The sequence below is a fragment of the Lepeophtheirus salmonis genome, chromosome 9 (genome assembly GCF_016086655.4).
Source record: "Lepeophtheirus salmonis chromosome 9, UVic_Lsal_1.4, whole genome shotgun sequence".
Lineage (NCBI taxonomy): Eukaryota > Metazoa > Arthropoda > Copepoda > Siphonostomatoida > Caligidae > Lepeophtheirus > Lepeophtheirus salmonis.
This window is the reverse complement of record NC_052139.2, coordinates 18,066,602-18,090,073: the sequence shown is the minus strand read 5'-3', so window position 1 is coordinate 18,090,073 and position 23,472 is coordinate 18,066,602. Positions and strand designations below refer to the sequence as shown.

The following is a 23,472-nucleotide window of genomic DNA, read 5'->3' as shown; positions in this document are numbered from 1 at the left end:
TTTATTTTTCTTAGTAAAAGTAGAAAATGTTGTAAATATATACATAAGTATTGTCTCATTTGAACTATATAATTTAGGATTATACACAAAAATGAAAAAAATTTAATAAAGAAACCTCTTCTCCGAAAAGAACCCGAAAAAAAGGCAAAATAATTGGGTCATTGCCTCATTCCTCCCAACTATTGAATTGTTACTCAATAACTGTTGATAAGTCTTCACAGCTTAACAAAGACCAATTCTAATAAGCAACCAATAAGCGTTGAGAACACTGCGTAGGGGAAAAGAAGCAGAAACATCCCCAGCTGACAACAAATTAGTGTGTAATTTTTTGTGTGAGTGAGGAAACTCCGTGACGAGTACATAGGTATATTTTAATATTTAGGTATGCTAAAATAATATATTTTGATTTTGACAAAAAAAAATGGTGAAATGACGTAATTATTTTTCACAGCGCCACCTTGAAGATTTTATATCCTTTCTTCTCCTCTTTTCCTCCAATTTTCCTTCTCTAAAATCATTTTTTAAATTAGAAACATAAAATATAAATATTTATAGGTAATAAATATGTACATTATTAGTGTACAGACAAATGATATTGATTATGATTTGTTGTTCATATGGGCAGGGATACTTATTATTCACTTTTTTAGTTCTATCATCCTTTATCAAACGACAAACATAACATAAATATATCAGTATGTATCTTTTTGTTGTTCTAACCTAAAAGGGTGTTTTTTAATACTCCCTTGAGCTATTTATCTTTATTTTTTTATTCTTGAAGAGAGAAAAATAAGCATTAAGTAATCACTAGTGTATGAAAGGTGGAAAGTAACTCTGACGAATGTTGTGTTCCACATTAATTGAGGTTGAGATACTAGGATAGTGATGTGTTCTTGAGATCAGTTTTGGTCCCAAATCCTTGAAGTTCTACTCAATTTTATTTTTCTAAAAAATAATTCATTGTGTATCATATACTCCTTTTGATTAATGATATTTGATGTTATTTTTTCAAAATCTATTGATACGTAAATAATCCATCCTTCTCAGCTATGAAATTATTATTTGCTATAATGCTTGGTCATAGAGAAATAAATATATAGAGGCGACAAGTCGGGAAATATCTTCACAAATAAGGGTCTAGCCAATGTTCTTTTAAAGAAGTTTCTACGTCTCACAGCGGTGGATGATGTGTATAAATAGAAGACTAATTAATAAAGGATCCGTCATTTGTTTTAGTAATAAAGTACCATTACATGGTCATTTCATTGATGGTATGAGTTATAACCACCTTAGTTCAAGGAAGTATTTGTGGATTCAATGAGTCTCTCAATTCATTTTTTTTAATTGTCTCGGAACATGAGGACTTATCGAATTTGGATACAAAGTCTAAATAGAAATAACTTGGATCTGCCGTCTCACATATATCTACAGTATTTGCTTTATAACTTATCGTTTACTTTTGAGATTCTTTTGAAAAAAATTAATGACAGTTGATCTAGAAAGAAATTGGTCTTTCATAATTTATGAGACCGAAAAAAATCGGTCCACGGTCTGAGACTGCGGTCTGAACCAAAAAATCGGTCCAAATTGGTCTAAAAAAATCACTTAAGACCGAACCGAAAAAAGTATTCGGTGCTGGACCGAGTCTCAACACTAATTTTAACTCGTTTCACTATTATTAAATAGAGGTATGTCTGTTCTGTACAACTCTGATTTTTATAATTTTAAGTATCTCCAAGTAATTCAGTAAAACGTGTTTCAACTTCTCCGGTCCACCCTACTCTATTTAAAGTGAAAATGTTGAATTTATCTTTCAGAATTAATTAATAATAGGACTCTATTTCATATATTGGGATTATTTGTAGTTAATAACGCAATAAATAAATATTTTTGGGTATATTTTCTTTTAAGTGTTTTATTTTATATTCAGGATATATCTTCTTGTGTAAATTAATGAAACGTAGTAGAAATTACGGTTGTTCCTCATCCGCTGTAGTTAAACCATGGAAGTCTTTCGTATACTTTTGAACTATATCTCAGCCGTAACATTAACTGATCTAAGCGTTGACAGTTTTTTGGGGGGGGCTTCAATCCAAGCAGAATTACTATCCCATAAAGATGGAGCTTCATGAAGAAAATAATCTTCAATTTTGAAATGGGAAAACCGTGTCATGCTTTTGACCCATATGAAGTAACATTTTCTTTTTATCTGAAATCAAATTTCATATAATGATAGACGAGTTGTTAATGATTTTTTTCTTTAGCTTCTTGATCGACATCATCAATGAAGAATGAAAGGGCATCAGCTTCATCAATCAAATACTATAAGTTATGACTAAATTTCTTTGAGGCAGCTTTTGATATTGTTTCGTCTATTTTTTCGCAGACTTTCAATGATTTTAACAAGCATAAATCATTATATGGTGCTTTGACTGCTAAAATTCATCTAAGACAAGGCTTAGCGCATATTTTTACAATGAATAAATATAAATCTAATAACGTTATTCTATCGCCTTTATTTCTTTTAAGCTATTAACTTAATAAGGATATTTTCAGAGAGTATAACTGCTCTGGTCATCCAACGAGCTTGATGGGTGGAACCGGGAGGTCTATATTTTTTTTATTATTGTCTCTACCTAAAAATATAGTACATAGTTCTATGATCTCCATGTAGTCATCTCCCACAACTTTTTTTTTGATAGTTCACTGAGATAATATTCTAATAAATCTTCAATTTCCGAAAGTGGTAGGCTACTTTGTACGATAGTATTCCCTCCTTTCTAAAAATGATTCTAAGGATTTTGAAGGAATCTATATTTCTCTATTAATCTTTTAATTTTTGAAAGAAAGGAATATTTGGACTTTTTGTTACATTTTTGATTTTCACTTCTTTAACACTTTTTAAAATAAATTCATGAAGATGATGGCGACAAGTAAATAAAAACATTTCTCTTTCAAATGTTTTCTCCAGCTGCATAACAGTACCATTAAGAGGACCAGTACTTAAAGCCTTGGTAGCACAACAGAGAACTTGCACATTTTCTTTAAGTTCCCAGTCTAGGATTGCTTTCCATATGTAGAGGCAATCAGCAAACTTTCACCTTCCAGTCAACCAAAGCAGGTAGTAATTTTCCATCCCTAAAGCTGCAACATATGATACTGTGTCTTTAAAATCAATTCTTATAATTTCCCCGGATCTTTTCTTTGATCCCTCCGTATCGTTTGGATAGAAGACTTACTAACAGGAAATTAATGAATATTCAACCCCAACGAATCAATAATTGCTTCAAGAAAAAAAGACTATATCTCTTATACTTAATTGACACCTCTCTAATGCAGCTACTAAGTTTGGAGTAATAAAATCTTTCTTAATCATTTTTCAGATTGTTATTTCATCTGAAATTAGTTTGAGCTTGTTTAGATATAAGTCAGAAAAAAAAATCAAAGAGATTGTATGTTATCTTGGAGCTCCAAGTCTGTAATTACCATTGAAATTAAAATCAAATAAGGTCACAAAATTTCTCTAATTTAAAATTTAACAAGTAAAATGTAAAATCTCAGAGTCTTCAAAATTTACTCAGACTTAATAGAATACTATTATGATGATAAAAAAAGGTATTGTTTTTCAATTCTGATTTTTTTTTTACTGAATTACTTGGAGATACTTCAAATTAGACCGACCAAATTATTACACAACATAGTTACATCTATATACCAATAGTCAAACGAGTTAAAATACATTTATGATAAGTACTTTTCGTGTAATCTTCATTTGAATATAAATTTCCCCGTCCACCCTACGATAAATTATCGAATTGACTTTAAGCTCTTGTCGGCACCTGCTATCGGTGTCTTAAATATATACATTTTTTTTTCATATTTGAGTAGCTGAAATTAAATAGAAAAAATTGGGGTGTATGCATTTCAAATTTTTGAGGGAAAAAAATTATGTTATATATCTGGGGACACCCTAATTCTTTTTGCGGATAATTGTAAAATATTCTTATAGTTCTTTATTATGGGACTTCTTCCCTTGTCCCTGTTCTATCCTTCACTCCACCATCTACACATATATCTTTGGTACTCTAATTCTAAAGTACTCCGCTAGGGGTAGAATACATATATATATACAACATTCCTCCTTTTTTTACATTAACATTTTTTTATTATTTTTTTTAAATACAAATATAAACAATCCATCCTTTCTTCTTTCAAAACTCCACCTTTCGTACATGTGCCAGAGTTCTGACGTAGGCTTGCTTTCCTATTCTTACGCTCACCCTTCTCCATTTCTCTTTTCGATGTATCGCTCTCTAGGTCTGGTACCTTTACGATGTCCCCTCTCTCCAAGTTTATTTTTCGAACCAATCGATGATGTTCATTATTTTAATTTTCACTAGCCTTTCGCTCCTGTTCCTCAATTTTTCTCAGTTACTCATCCTCCGGCTTCCTTATAATCCTTGGCACCTTTGTTCTGACCTCCCTATTAAAGAGGAGCTGAGCAGGTGATTTTCCATTTTGCAATAGAACCGACCTGTACGCCAGTAACGTGTCTTCCACATTTCGATTTTTTTTTTCAAAAAGTTATTTACGGACCTTTGACTCTTAAGCTCTTCCATTTCGATGTATCTACAGTAATAGTCCACTCCTATATGATAGTCTTTTCTTTGAAACATAAATAAATCACAAGCAACAAGTCTCCGTGGTCCAGGTGTACCTAATATCATAATCGTACCTCTGCATACGTAGCTTAAATCTCTGCATTCTTAGAGGCAAATCAGGTAATGGTCTACTTCCCAACAGACACTCTAATGACTTATGATCCGTCTCGATTTGAAATTTCTTCCCCCAAATAAATTCGGCAAAATATTCGCAAGCCCAAACCACTGCCAAAGCTTCCTTTTGTATAGGTGCATATCTCTTCTCAGCTTCTGTCAGAGTCCGACTTGCATACGAAATGGGGATCCATCCTTCTCCTTTCTTCTGGTACAGCACTGCACCTAAACCATGTGCAGACACATTTTTATTCACAAGAGGCTCTTCCTTTCTGTCGTATCTTCCCAGCGAGTCTATTTTCGAAAGTACACTTTGAATTTTCTTGAAGCATTCTTCATGCGGCTTGTCCCATACATAGTGAAATTTTTTTTTAATAAAGCGCCAAGTGGTGTCGTCAATTCCGTTATATTAGGAACAAACTTTGCAATTTGATTTACCATTCCCGAATATGATCTCAACTCTCCCACTTTTATCAGTGCACTTGCCTCCTGAATTGCTCTTATTCTTCCAGGATCAACCTTGATTCCATCTTTTGATATCACATAGTCCAAAAAATTTACTTCAGTAACTCCTGGGATACACTTACCCTCATTCAGCTGGACTTTATTTCTCTTTAGAATATCTTCTACTTTCTTTAACCTGTTATCGTGCGACTCCTTATCAATCCCAGTGATCAAAATGTCATCGATATGTACATGCACGCCTTCAACAGGATCTAATAACTGCACAGTTTCGCCTGGAAAACCTCTGGTCCACTCAAAATTCCGAACTGGAGACGATTGAATTTATACCTCCCTATGGGGGTGATAAATGTAGTACTCTCTTCCTCCAAACGAATATGATAGAATCCCACAACTGCATCCAACTTTGAAAAATAACCTCCTTTTATTCAAGCTATTATGCTTTGACACGAACCTATTGTATACATAGTAATCCGAAATGTTTATTCAGTTTTTGATAATATACACATAAACGTTTTCCCACAGCCTTCTTTACAACTACAATAGGTGAACACCAATCCGTTGGGTCAACAACTTTTTCAATGAAGTCCTAATTATTTTATTTCCTCTTTTACTAAATCATACACTGGTATCGGAATTTTCCTTGCTACTGATTCAGCCCATGGGATTGATTATTTCATTAGTTCTATTTTATATTCCGCCAGAATACTCGGAAATTCTAAATTACCAATAGCTTTTTTAATTAATTTTAAACCCATAATTTGCTATTTCCCAGTAGTGGTTTTTTACATTTCCAAAAATTAATCTTCCCTTTATTTTCTTTCTCCACATTCAAAATCAATCCACGATCCGCCTTCCATTTCTATTAGATTCTCATCTGGACCTCTTGCTGGTACCCCCTTTTCCATTGTTTTTACTTTCAGTGTCTTTATATATGATTTCGGAAACACCGTAACATTAGCTCCTGTATCCACCATTACTTTGACAGGTATCCCATTGGCCAACATGGTAATGTACCATGCTGTACCACACTCTTCCTCCTCAATGTTATCTAGAAAAAACTGCGGAAAAGTGTTTATCTCTAGTCATCCACCATCACCTCCTCAACTCTTCTGTTTTTATCCTGGTTTCTCCCGCACATCCTTGCGTAGCGTCCTACCTTTTCACTCTTTCGACACATTGACTTGTATTACTGAGCTGGGCATTCTGTTTGTTTGTGCTGTTCCTTAGCTCCACACCATCTCAAAGCTCTCTTTTTGTCTTATCCATTTTTAGACTGTACATCTCCTGGGACACGCACCTCATTGACCTCAATTGTTTTTCTGTTTTCTCATAAAGTCTCATTTCCTTTAGGCACAGAACTAATGTCAGTTTTGACTTAGATAGCAGTGTCTTTTTTAAATCGCCTTGCGAGTCCGGTATAGGGAACACCAATTTGTCTCTCAAGTTTCTCTCTCACTCAGACGCAAATTCACAATTGGCAGACATTCGCCTAATCCGCGAATAGAAATCCTGCCATCCTTCCGCTTCTCCTTTTCCTACGGACCAGAACATATAGGACTCAAATATCACATTATTTTTGGTACTAAAATATTCCTCGAAATTTCCTCTGACGACCTTGTACTCAAATCTCTCGGCGTCTGATAGTTCAAAATCTCTGTATATCTCCAACACCTCCTGTCCTACTGTTGAGAGGAATATCGATTCCTTCACAGAATCTCTAATATCTTGAAAACAGTTCATATACAGGGAGCGTGGACAAAATCTGCCACTTCAAAAAACAACAACTACAAGCTTATTTTATAATATTTATTGACAAAATAAAAACAAATCTCTTTATTAAAATATAGAGCTACTATCTATTCAATGTAGCCGCCGTCTGCGGCCAAAACCCACTCAATGCGTCTACAAAACCGAGAAAAGGCATTTTAGATCTGCGCTGCTTCTATCTCACTGAATTTCTCCTTGATGCAGGTGATGAGAGACTACTTGGTGTTATGGGAGGAGCGGTTGGTCATGTTCTCCATACAAGAGCAGACCTGTTTAAATCCGGTGATGAGTGAGGCCAAGAGGAGAAGGGTACGAACGCAAAAGCATTGCTTTTCAGCCATTCTTGCGTCCGCTTAGCTTTATGGGCCGGAGCCGTGTCCTGCTTCCACATCTACAGTCTGTCTCGAAGATGTGGGACGGCATGACATAACCCTCACTTGACACGACCCCAAAGACTATGACAGTAGCCGGAAACTTGGTTTTCATGAACCTAGGGACGTCCTGGACAATCCTGGTGCTCTTCTCCTCCTTCTTCTTCCTGTCAACAACGCCCACCGGGTCCGATGACTCCTCCAGCTGATTCCTGAGACTTCTGACCGTTCTAACTGGCATTAACAGAAGGCCAGAGATGTCAGCATTGCTTAATTTCATGTGATCACTAAGCATAATCTGAATAGCAGCGCACCAACGATCTCTCTCATTGAACATAATGACTTTTCTTGGGCACATAAAATGATGCTATCGCTAAAAGTGGTCAACAATAAGTGAAGCCTATGACCCGAGAAAAATTTTAACACCAAAAACAGAAGGATCAGACATCAGCTGATGGAGTAATGTCGTCTTTAATATGCGGGAGATTTTGTATACGCACCCTGTAGATATCAAACTTCATTTTGAACTGGTTCCAATTATTGGCCGTATCCCCTCTCACTACCAGAGGAGCTGAAGGTGGTATCATTGGGTGCATAGCCCCATTTGGAGTGAAGGTATACGTCACTGCTTCCTCCTCCATTATCCAGGATACTTGATCCCACTTCTGACACCATGTAATATATTCTTATAGTTCTTTATTATGGGAATTCTTCCCTTGTCCCTGTTCTATCCTTCACTCCCCCATCTATACATATATATCTTTGGTACTCTAATACTGAAGTACTCCGCTAGGGGTAACATATATATATATACAACAATAATAATGGAGCAAAAGTCTAGATATATGATAAGACTTTTAGAATTTTGTCATGTGGCTCTTGTGATTTTGTGAGCCAAGCTTTTAGAAAATTCGAACTTCAACAACGTAATTCGTGTTCACAATAATAATTTGAAGCTTTATTCAAAGAATATAGTTGAACTAAGTCCTGGTGCTCTTAATTTTATACCAGATATGAGCATTATGTATGTCTCCTTAACTTCCAGTCCATATTGATAGTCATCCTAATCTTGTAAAGTTTATGTAACTTTATACTGGTAAAGCTATTCCTTCTCGCTACCATCATCTCTACTCCCAAGTCAATGGAGTCCCAAAGTCAAATATTGTTGTCAAAGATTAAGAAAGAATTTGTAGGAATAATAATCTTCTTGTCTTAGACGAAACTACTATATCTCTGGAGTAAAAATGTAGTTCTTAATTCTGATGAACGAAAACGATCCAGAATCCAGATGGATACAAAAATTCAATTGTCAAATTAAGATGTCTTAAATATCAATATTGGATTCTCCAGTAGTCTACTCCGAGAAAGTATAGAACATTATATAAAAACCAGACAGTCATTTAATCATTAATTAATTAATAGTCTACAATAAGTGAATAATACTATTGATTAATTGATGAAAACGACTAACACCTTATATGATTTTAATGGGACATGTAATTAACTAACTAAATACTTTTTACATCGTACAATTTATAGTCTTTTCAAAATAGTTTTGAAGTATTTTAATGTTGAAATATGATGTCGTCTCTTCGACATTATACTTCTAATCATTCAAGCACATTGAAAAATGTTATGCCAATGGCAATAAATCTGTTTAATTTTAGCATTACACAACATCATTACATTATGAAAACATAATTCAAGTCTTTAAGAATTTTAATGGCCGATTTGGAGAGTAACTACTACTTCAAGAGTTATAAATAATTTACAACTTGCATAGAAATATATGTATTTTTAACTATAAACAAAAACTTTTAAGAAAATAGGTAAGTCTTTAATATTATTGATATCAATATCTGGTTTGATGAGAATGTAAACTCGTTTTCTTCATGGACATTTCCACTAGAGGAAGTACTACTACCAAAATCCAAGACACACATAGAAAAAAAAGCAAATTAAATTAGCCAGACTACATACATACGCAAGCCAGCATATTGTATTAATGCAAGATGTAAAAAAAGTGCAATGCCTATGAGAGGCTTAATGAGACTATACCTAGTATTATCATTACTATAAATAATATATATTTTAAAATCTATTAAATACAATAAATGAAAACTGTATTGAAGATATAATTATATATATATATATATAAATGTATATTGGGGAATAGTGAGAAATAATATATTTAGTACTGATTGAAAGGCATAGTTGCTAAGATTTTGAAGTTCATGCAGAAGGTTGAAGTTGCGTGGAAATATTTTTTGAACAGAATTAATAAAAAAAGAAGTGAATCGTAAGAGAGAGGGAGAGAGAGACAGAATTAGAAACGGACACTACGTGACAGCATGTACTAGTCGATAGAAAGGGAAAGAAGTAGGGAGAGAGAGAGAAAGAAAATAGAAGTGCTGTAGCCTGAGGGACGTTTTCTTTTCCTATTTTTCCTTTTCTTTTCCATCATTCTCTAGTGTGTGCGCTCCTGTTACATGTTCATGTAACTCCATTGAATTACATAAAGAAGAGGGGAGAAAAAGTTTTGGAAGGATGTCGGATTCCGAAGAGGACGAAAATTTTAATGCCTTCAACGATGATACTTTTGGAGATGCAGCCTCCACTTGGGAAGAGGATTCTCATGAACAACTCGTGGCCAAAGCAACGGTTGAATGCGATCAAGGTCATGGGAGAAGTCCTTTTCCGGATAAAATCGTACTTTGAACACACTCCACTCATTCCTCTTTGGTTTTTTCTCTTTTAAGGCTCTAACCCAGTGAATACGACTCACTTTGAGGTGGAGACTTCTCCATGTGTTGATCAGGAGGTCACTTAATGACCTCCTTCAACACGATTCTTTTGAATGTTGAATTCTGGCTCTATGTAATAGTCCATTCAATATGCGACCTTTTTTACAATTACTACATTTTTCCCATTGAATCTATAATGGTTTTCTATATTTTTGGGCTCATTTTTGTACATCTTTTAACAGTTTTAATACACTGTCCATTCAAAATGGATTAATTAAAATATCCCTTTTGACATTCTTCAAGTATTTTTTTTATATTTAAAAAAAAAAAAAAAAATAGAATTTAGCCCAATTTGTTTCCAAAGGTCCATTATAATTTTCTATCCAAGTTGGTTTGGAAGTTGGTATATATATATATATATCCTTACTTTAAGCTTAAATTTCCTATCCGATCAAATTTTAAAAATTGGAATTACTATAATTGGGTATGTACCTGTTCAGCTTATCCTGAAAAATATTTTTTTTCATTACTCTTAATTATCAATGTATGCAATAACGTTATATCTGGTAAAGCTTTAATTTAACATTTATAAAATCCCAAAGAATGTCCAGATTAAACATTTTTATTTTAAAGTAGCGATATAATATATATATGTCGTGTGCAAGTTGTTATTTTGTACAACCTGATACTTTAATAAGCCAATAGTACAAACTGCAACCAAGAAATGAGAATAATTCTTAAAGAAGAATTGACCGTCTACTTATGAAGAGATTATTGCAATAAAACGATATATTATTGATATCTTTATTTTTATTGACCGTTACTCATTAATAAGCAAATCTCTGTGGCACTTAGTTAAATTCAAATGTCCACTGTTATATTAACCGTAAATACATAATAAATAAGGTATTTTGGCAGATGAAAATAAAATAGTAGCATCAATTAGTAGTTCGTAATTAAAATGAACAACTTTGGAATTAAATACGGCAATATACGACGTAAATTGTACAATCTGTTAGAGGTTACAACTTGTACACAACGTTTACTCCATAGTTTATATATATATATATATATATATACATATTTAGTTAGTATCAAATCAATGCCTTGGAAAAAGAGAAGTGTGTTCACCGTGTTGTCTATTAGGAAGAAGACATCATGTTGCTTCAGAAAGAGATGGCTCATAGTATGAAGATGGGACTACCGCCTCAACAGCAACACCAGCCCACTATGTCTTTACACAACCGACAACAGAATCTTCCCCTGCTGCGTTCCTCGCCCTTCGATCGAATGCCTCCTATTCATCAACGACCTCCATGGATGATTTCTGCAGCCTCTCATGAGCAACAACAGCGGTTTTCCACGAACCAACCGCCTCCTCAGTTTGCTCATAGTCAATTGCAACATCAGGGGCAAGGACAGCCACCGCAACAAACACATCAGCAGTTCCACCATCATAATCATAGGCAACATCCCTCCTCTCAATATCATAACCAGCAGCATATGCAACAGCAACATAACCTGTACCATCGTCGCTCTCAACAAAACCATCGTTATAATAATCATAATTATCATGGTAATTACAATAACCATCACCACCATCAACAACAACAGCAACATCATCATCACTTCAATAATGCTCGGAGTGACGCTTCTCATTACAACGATCGTAATCGTGAAACCTTTGGAGATGAACTTGTTGATGCTCACAAACAAACCTTTAGGGAGCAAAATCAGCGCTATTACCACAACCATCCAAATAATAACAATATGAATAATAATAATAACCATTGCAACAACAGCAGCAATCATAATAACAATAATTATAATCAGTTTGCTCCATCTCCATCTAACGTTCTCATCACACCGGATCGCGTTCACGCAAACCGAGTCCTTAACAATCGTAGATCTGAAGATTCTACTGGGGATCCAGAAATGGATATGAGACGTAATGTTCAATATATGATGACTCAAAAAGAAAATGATGAATATAGTGGTCTCATGACTGCCACTGACCGCCAATGGGTCCTTCAAATCCAATTGTCTCAACTCAAGTGTGAGAATCCATTTGTGGATGATTATTATTTCACCGTATATAACCAGAAGAAAAAACTAGAAGCCGCTGCTATTGTAGAAAATATCAACAAAGGTTACTCCATTAATAAGCATAATACTGTTAATATTAAAAAAAATGGCGACCATTACCATGATAGTTGTAGTGGGGGCAGCGGCTATGACGATAATAATGATTCACAATCTATGGAAAAGAATCTGGCCCAGACGCAGCTCAAAAGAACTGATGAAGGACCTCAACTCCTTATATCTGAATATTCAGCTGGAGATGATTCCAATTCATACACTCCCGTTCAATTTGATAACTCTCTAGGTAAACTTCAAGCTGCATCCGTTAAAGCTCCCAGAATGGCCATTGATATTGATTGTTCAAATAACGATCTACACGAAAGTCTCACTTCGAATGCTCAAAAGGATTCCAGGTATAGTTGTTGTGTTTTTTTTTCCAATAAATGCTGTTATTATGGGATAACCTCAATTTAATAATTCATCTCATGAAATCTTTCTAGGAAATATAAACAAACCCTTTTGGAGTTGGAACATTTGTTTTTTCTTGTCATTGAAGTGGAAGACTCTGAGAAAAAGCTTGCTGCCCTCCCTACCAATACTACTGTCAGAAATCAAGTAGAGAGTGAACGGGTTGAAGCTCTTGCTGAGCTTCGTAAACGTCTTTCGGTAGAAACAAATGTGCGCAGATATATCTTAGTTCGTAAAGGAAAAACTCTTCTGAAACGAATTCTGCGCCATCTGGAACAAGGTGGAGTTAATTGTGTTATTTCCATTCTTTTTGCACTCCTGCCTAGTGCTCTTCGACGAGATAGAGATGACCAGATATTGCCTGAGCTGCTTCCACAATTTGTAGAGCATTTTGATATTTCTCCTGAATCCTACCTTATCCATTATTTAAAGCTTTTAAATTGTGGACAAGGAGCCTCTCATGGGTATTTGCCTACTTATAGAAATATTCTTAGCTCTTCATCTCTTGGAACCACACTTCTTCTTCTTCTAGTTGAACAACTCAAACCCTCAAAAGATCAAGAATTTGTAGAAATTTTTAATGAGTTAAGTTCTGCTCTGAAGGACACCCCTATCATCGTTCCACCAGTCAAAGGATATTTCTCAATTGTGAATTGTGATTCAGATGATGATCCCGGTTTTTATCGAATGCAATTGGAAAAATTATTTAGTGTGATTTGAGAAAATATAATTAAATACCGCATAATTATTACTTAATGCTTCGTTTAAAAAAACCTTTCAAAAAATAGAAGGAACATAAATATGAATATTATAACTTATCTACAATGATTTCATTACTCCTTAAAGAATTGATGTATGATTGATAATTGCTTAAAAATATTGATGATTTTTTATACGGTTTTGTGAAATATTTTTTTCTCTCGATTTTTATGCCTTTAGTGTTCCTAATTAGCTAATCATAAAATTCAGAATAATAAAGGAAGTACGCATCTATATATATTTTTATAAAAGTGCAGAATCGAATAATTGAATACTAGTCGTATGTTTTCTTTAATATGTAACGTATGTTATTTCAAATTAAATAACAGCATTCTATATTTTCCCAATGTGTCTTCACGACATTTTTCTACAAAAACACTATATTGTTTAAGGAACCCCAGAAAAGCATTCGTAAGAAAAATAACATGAGTATCGATTATCTTATTAAGTAGAAGCACGTTAAACCCCATATTTAAACTGAGAAACAATTTTAATCATTAATTATTCTGAAACCAAGGAGATATTTTTATTAATGTTCACAATTTTATTCATTAGACATATCCAAAATATATTTAGCATTCCTGAATCCCTTAAGAGAAACAGCCTCTTCAAAGTCTTTTAAAGGCAAGAGTTTGTACGGCGGAGCCCTTAATTGATTACTATGAACAAGACCCGCCAAAAAATTTAACATGGTTGATGCTTCTTCTCTTGAATGCTCTTCGAACCAACGAGAGAGCCAAAACCATGAAAAGAAATGTCTTTAAATATTAAACCTGAGGTCGCCGCGATTACTGGCTTTAAACTCATCCCACCATACGTCACATGCTTCCCCCTAAATGATAGTGTTTTAGCTAGTTCTGCGCTCGAACTTCCTCCAACGCAATTAAGAGCTAATTTAGGCTTTGTTATTTCCATGGATTTAAATAGTTGAGTTGCTCGAAGTTCTTCTTCTGTTAAAACGTAATCGGCCCCCAAATCTATCAACTCATCTTTGAGATCCAGTAAATGCTCTCGTTTTCGTACAATGTTAACTGTTTTTACATTCATACATTTGGCTATTTGTATAACAGATCTTCCAACTCCACTATTTGCACCATTTTGAATTATAGTGTCACCAGGCTGAAGATTAACAAAAATTTTCAACATTAAATATGCGGTTGAAGGATTTATCTTGAGTGTTGCAGCACCTATCAAATTGAAATTTAAAAAAAAGATTTATAAATGGATATCGGATATTTTTATACTTATAGGATCAATGTCGTTACGAATTTTGATTAAGTCTAACTCATTGGCGACAAGATCAGTTCTCCATGTTCCGTGCTTTCTGTTTGTAGGAAAAACCCAATCCCCAACAGAGAAACTGCTAGAAGAAGGAGCTTCAACAACTTCACCCAGTCCTTCTCCCCCGGGAACAGCAGGAAATGTATCTGGTTTTGTCGGATAGACACCTACGTACATAAAATATTGAAAATTGTTAATCTCTTTAATAAATAATTAAGCACTATTCATTTATAATTTAAATAATAAGTTAATAATTATTATTAATAACATTTTTCAGTAATAGTCGACTGTTTTAAATATTAACTGATTCTACTTTATAAAGAACTAAAAGTCATGCCTTGAATAACGTTAATGTCCGCAGGATTAACAGGGGCATACTTCATTTTAACTCGGATCTCTGAGGAAGGATCACGCACGACATCCTGCTGCTCCGAGCTTTTGGAATATTTTAATACTTCACTCGGGAGACCAAACTCATTGAAGGTAATCTTAGATATTCTCCGCATTTGAAGGGAAAATGGAAGTCGCATATTGAACATTGTTATCAGGTCTTGGAGTTGGAAAAATTTCCTTCAATTTGCTGCCTTTATTAATTACGTAAAATAATTAGTTTTGTAAATTTTTATATGACGGCTACATCTAGATTTATAGTTTGACATCATAAATATAACACTTGAATATATTTTGTCACGAAACTTAGTTCATTTCTCAAATAGGCATGTGGTCAAAATCGAATATTAATATATTATATAAAATCAAAATAAAATTGAGACAAATTTTAACATCACGTTTTACAGTTATCTATTAATTCAGGACTGTCGATTAGTCAAAAAAGGCTCTTTTTATTATGTAAGCTTGATGTTGGGCATTTTGAGGCCTAATTAAACAACAAAGTTATAATTTGTGTAAATAAAACTTATTTATAATCTAAGACTTACATTGAGTTTTGTTAAAGTTTTTTCCTAAATGGTTATACATTATAGGTATTAAGTACTATTAATTTATGAAACTTGAAAGTTAACTCATTTATAAGTTTACTTCACAAATTTCAAATGTACTCTATGGTCTAGACAATCATAATTCCCGAACATCTCTAAAGTCTTAATTATTATTTTGGGGAGAGCATAGCCCCCAGCTATACTAGTTCATTAATCATTACTTTGTTCTGTTAGTAGTTAATGTCATCAGAGTAAAGAGTTGCGTTGCAGTCCGAGGTTGTTCGTATTGTATAGAAACTTATTTGTTTATAATTTATAGCAATGTCAATGGATAGATTTTGATCCATTTCATTTGTTGTTCTTTTTTTTTTCTTTTTGTACGCGCGTAAAACCACTTATTATTATCGGTAATAGGTAACTTTTTATATAACATATTTGTATAAGGACATTTCGTATAAATTTATGAGGAAACGGGGCATAGACTTTTGTCATTTTCATTTTATACCCTGAATGTTGGGGGTGTTTTCGGGTACCGCTGGGTCCCAAAACGAAATTCAACCCACCGCCGATACTTGAAGAAACTACAAAGGAGCCCCCACCATCCACCAATTGTACCTCGAATGTTAGGGATATTTTCGGGTACAGCCAGGTTCCAAAATGGGATGCAACCCACCGCTGAAACTTGAAGAAACTACTAAAAGCCCTTCACAATCCCCAATTGTATCCCGAACGTTGGAGGGGTGTGTGTTTTCAGGTACCCTAGGATCCCAAAACGGGATGCAACAACCCACCGCCGATACTTGAAGAAACTAATAAGAACCCTTCACAATTTTGTAACCCACAAAAATTGTATCCCATACATATAGGAGGAACGTATAGCAGATCATAATTTTGAGCCAATAAGAACCCGAAAACACCACCAAACATTCGGGGTACAATTGGGGAGTTGTGAGGTGCTCTTTATTGTTTTTTCAAGTTTTGGTGATAAGTTGCATTCCATTTTGGGACCCAGCAGTACTCGAAAATACCCCCAACATTCAGGGTACATTTGGGGGGCTTGAGTAGTTACTTAAGTATCCCCGGTACATGGGCAAGGTTAATATACATACAAGGTTATAAAGGTTATTTACTAAAGCATTAAAATGATTTTAATGCTTTAGGTTATTATTATGTCATGTAATCGGGCTTGCCAGAATTCTCAATTTGATGTACCGTACCGAGTACTGGGCAAGAAAGACCGATTTTGACCTCATAGAGTATAAATACGGTATATTAACGGCATAGAACACTAGAAATTATAACAGTAACAGTATAATCTTAAGATAGTATAATTATAACAGTATACAATTTTTATTACTCATTTTTCTTAAGGACAGGACTACATTTTTTGTTGGTACCACTTTATGCATATAAATGCCATCTTATTATTTATATGAAGAAATTTCGGCTACCATATACACTTGCATAGCTACGTTTTTAATAAAATATTAATAAGCAATATTATAATGCAGTATCGAAGAAAATACTATGTAGATTTTAGTATTAAGGAAATATATATTATATATTTCAAAAATTGTAAAGAAATAATATGGCAATGGTAGTCTGGGAGTACTTAAGAGATAAATAGTCTTATTTGGCTATTAACTACCAACAGATTTCGGGTTGTTTTTCTTTCTTTTTGTTGTTGTTTCTTTTTAGAAATAAGGTTGCGTGATAAAATAAAGGACGGGCTTTCGAATGAGTTATTTATTCTCCCTGTTCTTTTTGTTGTCTTCTTCCTTTTATTTACTTTTGAACTCAAAACATTCGTCCCAATTCTACCTACTTCCAGCACTTTTTTCGTTAAATGGAGCTTCCCTTCGGAATATGTCTGAATTTTCTCACCTGCACTCTGTAAGAATGTAAGTCTCCAATGTTATATACTTTTTGTGGAACATTTGTATTTATTCTAATTTTATTTTTAGTGACGTGGAGAGTGAAACAATCTGGTCCAAATCGGTATGTCAACGGTTCTTTACTTTAGTCAAAATCTATGTATTCAAATCTTTAGGCTAACCTTCATTTTTCTCTTTAACCCTTTTGGGGCCATGAGGTTCCTACTGAGTTTGGCTATAGTTTATAAGTGTGCCCACTCGTCATATTTTATTTTCTATGTCGAAATTGGAGACAACGACAGCGGAAAGTTGAAATTTAATCCCCGTAACCTCTTAATAATGAGTAAATAACTTCCCTAAGCGAATTATATTTTATGAATGATTGCAATTGGAGTTAGAGGCGAGGGATCTAGACCCTTTTTAGTTATTCTGAACAAGTAGTATTCTGTAAGATCTTGAAAGTAAATGGAAGGTCTAATCAAGTCTTTTTATCTACCATGAAGCAAAATAATATCATTATTTTCAGCCTCCATGTGGATACAAGACAAACTCGTAGTCCCTTACATAATGAGATGTCATCTCCTCTGGCCTCATCCCTTAGTCCACAGTTCCACTTCCAAGCACAAACCCCCTCCCCACTAATACTCCATAAAAGGTGAACATACAACCCTTCTCTACTTTCGAGATCCTAAAAAGTGGTAATCCATAAATACATATGGATGTTCCTCATGATGTAAGGTTGTGATGATAGAATTTCAACTTTCCGCTTTGACTGTCTCCAATTTTATTATAGAAAGATATAATCTGACGAGGGGGGAAAATGGTAAGCGTACCTATGATTTTTTTACAATTTTTTATTGAAACACACAACATATAAGAGTATATAATTATTTTGCGAAAGTTGCAGTTATTTAAAATTAAACTCCTTAATAATTAGATTTTGTAGCTTTGACATAAAAATTTATTAGATAGAATTTGACATGATTTTGTTTGATATTACTAACTTTCAAAAATTAATAAAACTAAAGTCACCTTAAGTTAGTTACTAATGAAAATGTCTTCATAACATTAAAAAAAAAAAAAAAGTACATGTACAAATGATCATTTAAATTTTAAAAGAATTAGCATTTTTGCTTCGTGAGAAGAAAATATTAATGATGTAATAAGGATGGGATTGTACATAGTTTAGATTTAGTATGTTGTATTTGATTGTTTTAAAACATTTTCTCATTTCTCGAGTCCTTTGTGTTTATTTGACTTGATTCTGTTTTTACAACTAAAACGTTTAGCCCTACCACGTATACTCATTACTTACAATAGAGCGTTTTCACGTTGGCATGGTTGATATCGGACATTTTGGGGGTCTAAACAAGCATATTTTATAAGAATTTTAACCCTTTTCTCCAGTCATATTAAGGGAAATAGTTGGATGTCAAAATGGGACCAACAAATAAAAAACTACTGTCTAGCAAAAATCGATCCATCAATTGGATTGTTGGATTTTTTGCTAGATGTCTTTAGTGGGCTATATCTCACGATTAATACTTTGTATAAAAAAAAGCTTAAAGTATGATTAAAGGTTAACTTTAAAAAAAAAGATAATTTACAATTGTGTGTTTGGTGAAGCCAGTTGTATGTTACTACGTTCCAAAATGGAAGTAAAAAAAATAAAATTCAATATATATTCTTTACTCTCACTACGATCAAGGTGAAAAGACGGAGCAGGTGTGCATTTTTTTAGCTGTGACCCAATACCATATCGAATGCAACAGCAAACCAGTAGTTCCAACGATTCTGTTCTGGTAATATAGACGTCGAAAATGTCGATAAAATAATGGAAATCGTCGAGTTGAACCGACATGTGAGCACTTATTCCATTGCCCAGGAACTGAAGATTATCCAGAAAACCCTTTGGAACCATCTAAATCGGATAATCCTAAATATGTTAATTTTATTGCCAAAATAAAGCGAAAAAACACTCATAACTTTTTACTTCACCTATTTTGTTCAAAAGTTATGCCCAATTATGTATTTTGAGTTAACTTGTCCTCTCAAAATTTATTGGCTTCTTACTTTGACCATACCTAATCTTCGTGCCAAGTTCGATCAAAATCAATCGGTAACTTTTGCCGTAAACCTGGTGACCAACAGACAGAATAGCAGAGGCAAAAACATAACCTCCGTTCAACTTCGTTGGCGGAGGTAATAATAAGATATCCTCTAATTACCTTTCTCGTCCCTAATCGGTAAAAAAAAAATCTACAAATCTACACTTTTTTAGGGATTTTCAGTAACTATTACTTAAATTTAATTTTAATAAAAGGGTTAATAATTGGCATCTAGTATTATTCAATTCATGTGTTAAGTTTTTATTTGTGCATAGAGCCATTTGATTCATTTTAATCAATATTTAATGGAAATGTGTACATTGTTATGTTTTTATGTCAACTTTGAGCCCTCAAAATAGCGTCTCCTTTAATTATGATGTAATTACTGACGTCAGCTAAAAAACACTATAACAATACTTGATATTTTCTTATTTTTTGTAATAATATATAATTTTATCTTTCCCTTAGGTCACATTTACAGAAGATTACCTCAAACATAACATTTATTTTTCTCTTACAAAGCTTTTTGGAGATGTAGGCTCTGGTTTTGCATTTGATGTCAAGAACTTAGACTTGAAAAAACGGATTTTTACTTTAGAGACAAATCATCTTAAGGAAGTACGTTCCGCACTTACTCTTTCAAATACCTTTCAAGGAGTTCAGATCTCTTACGTCTTCATATAACTTGTGTAGGTATTTAGTCTTAATTATTTAATTATAAATTATCGATTATAACTATGTTTTTATTGCTTCATGGATAGAATCTTTCCCTAAAACACAATGGCTCGAAATTCTGAGAAAGCCATGACGGCTCTCGCCCGTTGGAGAAATGCGAAACTAGCTGAAGAGGGATCGGATCTTGCTAAAAAGAATGATCGTCGACCTTATCTTGCATCTCATTGCCACGATTTAAAGGATGCAGAGAGGTGGCGAATTCAAGTGATTCGTGAGATATCTCGTAAAGTGTCCCAAATTCAGAATGCGGGACTTGGTGAATACAAAATAAGAGACTTGAATGATCAAATTAATAAACTTCTCAGGGAGAAAACGCATTGGGAATGGCGTATTATTGAATTAGGCGGTAAGGACTTTAGAAGAAAGTCTCGAATGTTGGATCTCGAGGGTAAAGAAGTGCCCGGTTCTTCGGGATATAAATATTTTGGGGCTGCTAGAGATTTACCAGGTGTTAGAGAACTCTTCGACACTGATGCTCCACCCCCTCCTAAAAAATCCCGTGCCGAACTAATGAAAGACATTGATGCTAATTATTACGGCTTTAGGGATGATGATGATGGTATAATTGTTCCATTAGAAATTGAGGTTGAGGAACGCGCAATTGAACAAGCTGTATTGGATTGGAAAGAAAACAAGATACCTGATGAAGAAAGTGATCTTTTGACAATGCCTCCAGAAATGAGCCATGATGCTAAATTAGAGGAGGCAATGGATGAAGGGAAAGAAGGAAAAAGATTTGTTTCTCATGTAGCTATTCCTACTCAAAAAGATGTCGAAGAGGCTCTTCTTAGAAGAAAGAAACAAGAACTTCTAGATATGCTGCAATTAGATAATGTTAGTGTTGATGACATTAAAAAAGATGATTCAACATAATTTAAATTTGTGAGTTAATTTCTGTAAATGATCCATACCTAATAAATTAAATGCGTTTTGAAATATTAATTTTATATATTTAACTTTAAAATCATCGGAATTTACAACCAAATTAATCCATCCTAGGAATGTAATACCCTATTTAGTGAAGGAGCATTTCTTACATTCCAAATTTTAAAGATACTGTATGTATAGTAAAACCTTGATCTACATGTTAGAGGAATGTTTCTTAACCAAAACTGATGCGACTAAAAACTTTCTTCTTTTTAGAAAATGAATTTACTATCGGCATTGCCGTGATGATTTATCTGACTGGTCGTGTCAGGTTCAATGTTATTTCAATTCACCGTTCTCTGGTTATGATCGTTTGGCAAAATAAAAAATGACACTCCTTTTTCGAAACACTCACTTATCAAATTATTTGCAATAAGTAATAACTATATAATAGACTAATAGATATTATAATAATTTCCTCTTAATACCTATTTACAAGTATGTTAGATCACAGATTTTTCCATGGATAGACAATAAACATTTGTAGGAACATAAAGAATAACTAAATATGTTGGTCAATTGGAAGATATCGATAAAATTTAATGTGAATATAATATTCAGTCTTAATTATACATTTAATAATATTTGGGATATTTTGAATTGTTTGAATAATGAGCCAGATGTAACAGCAATACTTTCCAAAATGTTTATGTTCTTGCTAAGGGATCTTAAACTTACATAACAGGGCCGTAATTACTGAGGGGCGTGGAGTATTTTTTTAAGTATCTATTAATCTGTAAATGGTATTGGTGAGTTATCCAGTCACCCCAAACAACCCCCTCTCACCCTAATAAAAAAACCATGATTACGACACAGCACAATAATTAGCTCAATAAGGTTATTATACATTTTTTTGATGTAGAATCAAATATTGTTTTGTTTTATTAAATAAATTAAAATATCAAGTGACTAAAAGAGTGTTAAAGAGTATATTTATATTATTTATCAATGATCAACCAGTTAGAACTGTATTTATTTTCATTAAAGACACCAAAGCCAAGGGAAATGAATCGTTCCACGTCTTTTGGACTAATAATCCTGCTTCTAGTGACAAATGTACTGGAATCCAATGTTATAAAACGTCCGAAACGATCAAGAATTATTGTCAAGTTGCCTCACAGGCTGTATCAGTTGTACTTGGACTTGGAAATGGTGGGGCTTGGATTAGATGATTTCGATGTCATCTCACCAGATTCAGTTATAGGAGATCGCCGTCCAAGGATGTCATGGAAGACATTTATGAAGATACTTAGACATGAGATGGACACTATTATAACCTTCCCCGTAGTGGAATAGTTTATTTTAACATAATATCAATTACTTTTATAATGATTAATTAGCTATGTTCAGATTTAAAACTCATAATTCGATGGGAGAGGTGACCTTGACAGCTGCCTTTGTAGCCCTTTTGACTGCTGCCTTTTCCGCAACATTCTCTCGTTTCCCGTCAATTTCTAGTATTTCGGAGCGAAGTCCGTCAATGAATGGATCAGGTATATATCGTGACTCAGCATGCTCTTCTAAATGTTCATAGAATGCCACTTTTACTCCAGGTGGAGTTGCAGTCTTGATCATATCCAAAAGAACCGGAGCCTCATTGGACTTCAAATTGATGATCTTAAATAAAATAAATAATGATTAATGAAACTAAAGATAATTATGAGTAGACTAAATAAAATACCTGAACATTACGCTCATATACAGTGAGGTAGAATGAGTCTTTTACTTCCGTCCCTCCGACAGCAAAAGTGTCCACTTGGAGATTTCTTCCGGGAGTTGCCCAACACTCACCAACGTCCAGTTCCATTTTCAGTGACAGGGACTTGACGAGTCTATGAAAGTGTTCTAGTATATGGAAATCATAGCCTTTGATCTGGATGTTCATGGGAGGGTACACATCTGGCTCCGGATCTAGGGTCTAGAGACATAAGACAAAGTACAAAACAGTCGTCAACAATTATATTAAAATATACAAGAATACATTAAATGAAATATTTACATCAAGGTAATCAGGTTCGAATGTTTTAGGGAGTGCTTGGGATGTATATATATTTCGTACATGTCTAATTGATGGCCGGAGTACACGATAAATACTCGAGATCCGCATGATTCTGAAGGTCGAATGGTAATTCTATGACGTCATAGTAATAGTAAGAAAAATTGTTTCACGGAACTTTT

The 23,472-nt window shown here is 33.9% G+C and overlaps 4 protein-coding genes across 19 annotated transcripts; 2 read left to right on the top strand and 2 right to left on the bottom strand.

Moving 5' to 3' along the window:
- Nucleotides 1-9,571: 9,571 nt before the first annotated feature.
- LOC121123857 (uncharacterized) lies at nucleotides 9,572-13,703 on the top strand. 2 transcript variants are annotated; one of them, XM_040718916.2, is made up of 3 exons: nucleotides 9,572-10,087; nucleotides 11,269-12,617; nucleotides 12,705-13,703. In XM_040718916.2, exons 1-3 carry the CDS (start codon nucleotides 9,926-9,928, stop codon nucleotides 13,390-13,392), a joined length of 2,199 nt encoding a protein of 732 aa, XP_040574850.1. In that variant the 5' UTR covers nucleotides 9,572-9,925; the 3' UTR covers nucleotides 13,393-13,703. The 2 variants fall into 2 exon arrangements, with proteins under 2 accessions (XP_040574850.1, XP_071747329.1); XM_071891228.1 differs by having other exon boundaries at nucleotides 11,211-12,617.
- Nucleotides 13,704-13,932: 229 nt separating this feature from the next.
- On the bottom strand, nucleotides 13,933-15,380 carry LOC121123858 (enoyl-[acyl-carrier-protein] reductase, mitochondrial-like). The gene is given in 4 exon segments (XM_040718917.2): nucleotides 13,933-14,175; nucleotides 14,178-14,618; nucleotides 14,676-14,879; nucleotides 15,050-15,380. Coding segments are annotated over 4 exon segments (1,047 nt in total). The 5' UTR covers nucleotides 15,252-15,380; the 3' UTR covers nucleotides 13,933-13,975.
- Nucleotides 15,381-17,360: 1,980 nt separating this feature from the next.
- LOC121124291 (pre-mRNA-splicing factor ISY1 homolog) lies at nucleotides 17,361-22,985 on the top strand. Of its 15 annotated transcripts, none has more exons than XR_005866268.2 (7): nucleotides 17,378-17,551; nucleotides 17,615-17,648; nucleotides 20,101-20,321; nucleotides 20,394-21,249; nucleotides 21,367-21,425; nucleotides 21,511-21,670; nucleotides 21,734-22,209. XR_005866268.2 is itself a non-coding variant. In XM_071890840.1 (5 exons), the coding sequence occupies exon 4, from the start codon at nucleotides 20,413-20,415 to the stop codon at nucleotides 21,238-21,240; it is 828 nt and encodes a 275-aa protein (XP_071746941.1). In that variant the 5' UTR covers nucleotides 17,378-17,551; nucleotides 17,615-17,648; nucleotides 20,101-20,321; nucleotides 20,394-20,412; the 3' UTR covers nucleotides 21,241-21,249; nucleotides 21,367-22,209. The 15 variants fall into 15 exon arrangements, 3 of the variants coding, with proteins under 3 accessions (XP_071746941.1, XP_040575383.1, XP_071746943.1); XR_011781658.1 differs by having other exon boundaries at nucleotides 17,417-17,551; nucleotides 20,101-20,325; XR_011781655.1 differs by having other exon boundaries at nucleotides 17,361-17,551; nucleotides 20,394-21,425.
- Nucleotides 22,558-23,453, bottom strand: mRpL48 (mitochondrial ribosomal protein L48). The gene is made up of 3 exons (XM_040719452.1): nucleotides 23,294-23,453; nucleotides 22,976-23,212; nucleotides 22,558-22,911 (listed from the first exon to the last, which is right to left on the bottom strand). Exons 1-3 carry the CDS (start codon nucleotides 23,399-23,401, stop codon nucleotides 22,654-22,656), a joined length of 603 nt encoding a protein of 200 aa, XP_040575386.1. The 5' UTR covers nucleotides 23,402-23,453; the 3' UTR covers nucleotides 22,558-22,653.
- Nucleotides 23,454-23,472: the final 19 nt, after the last annotated feature.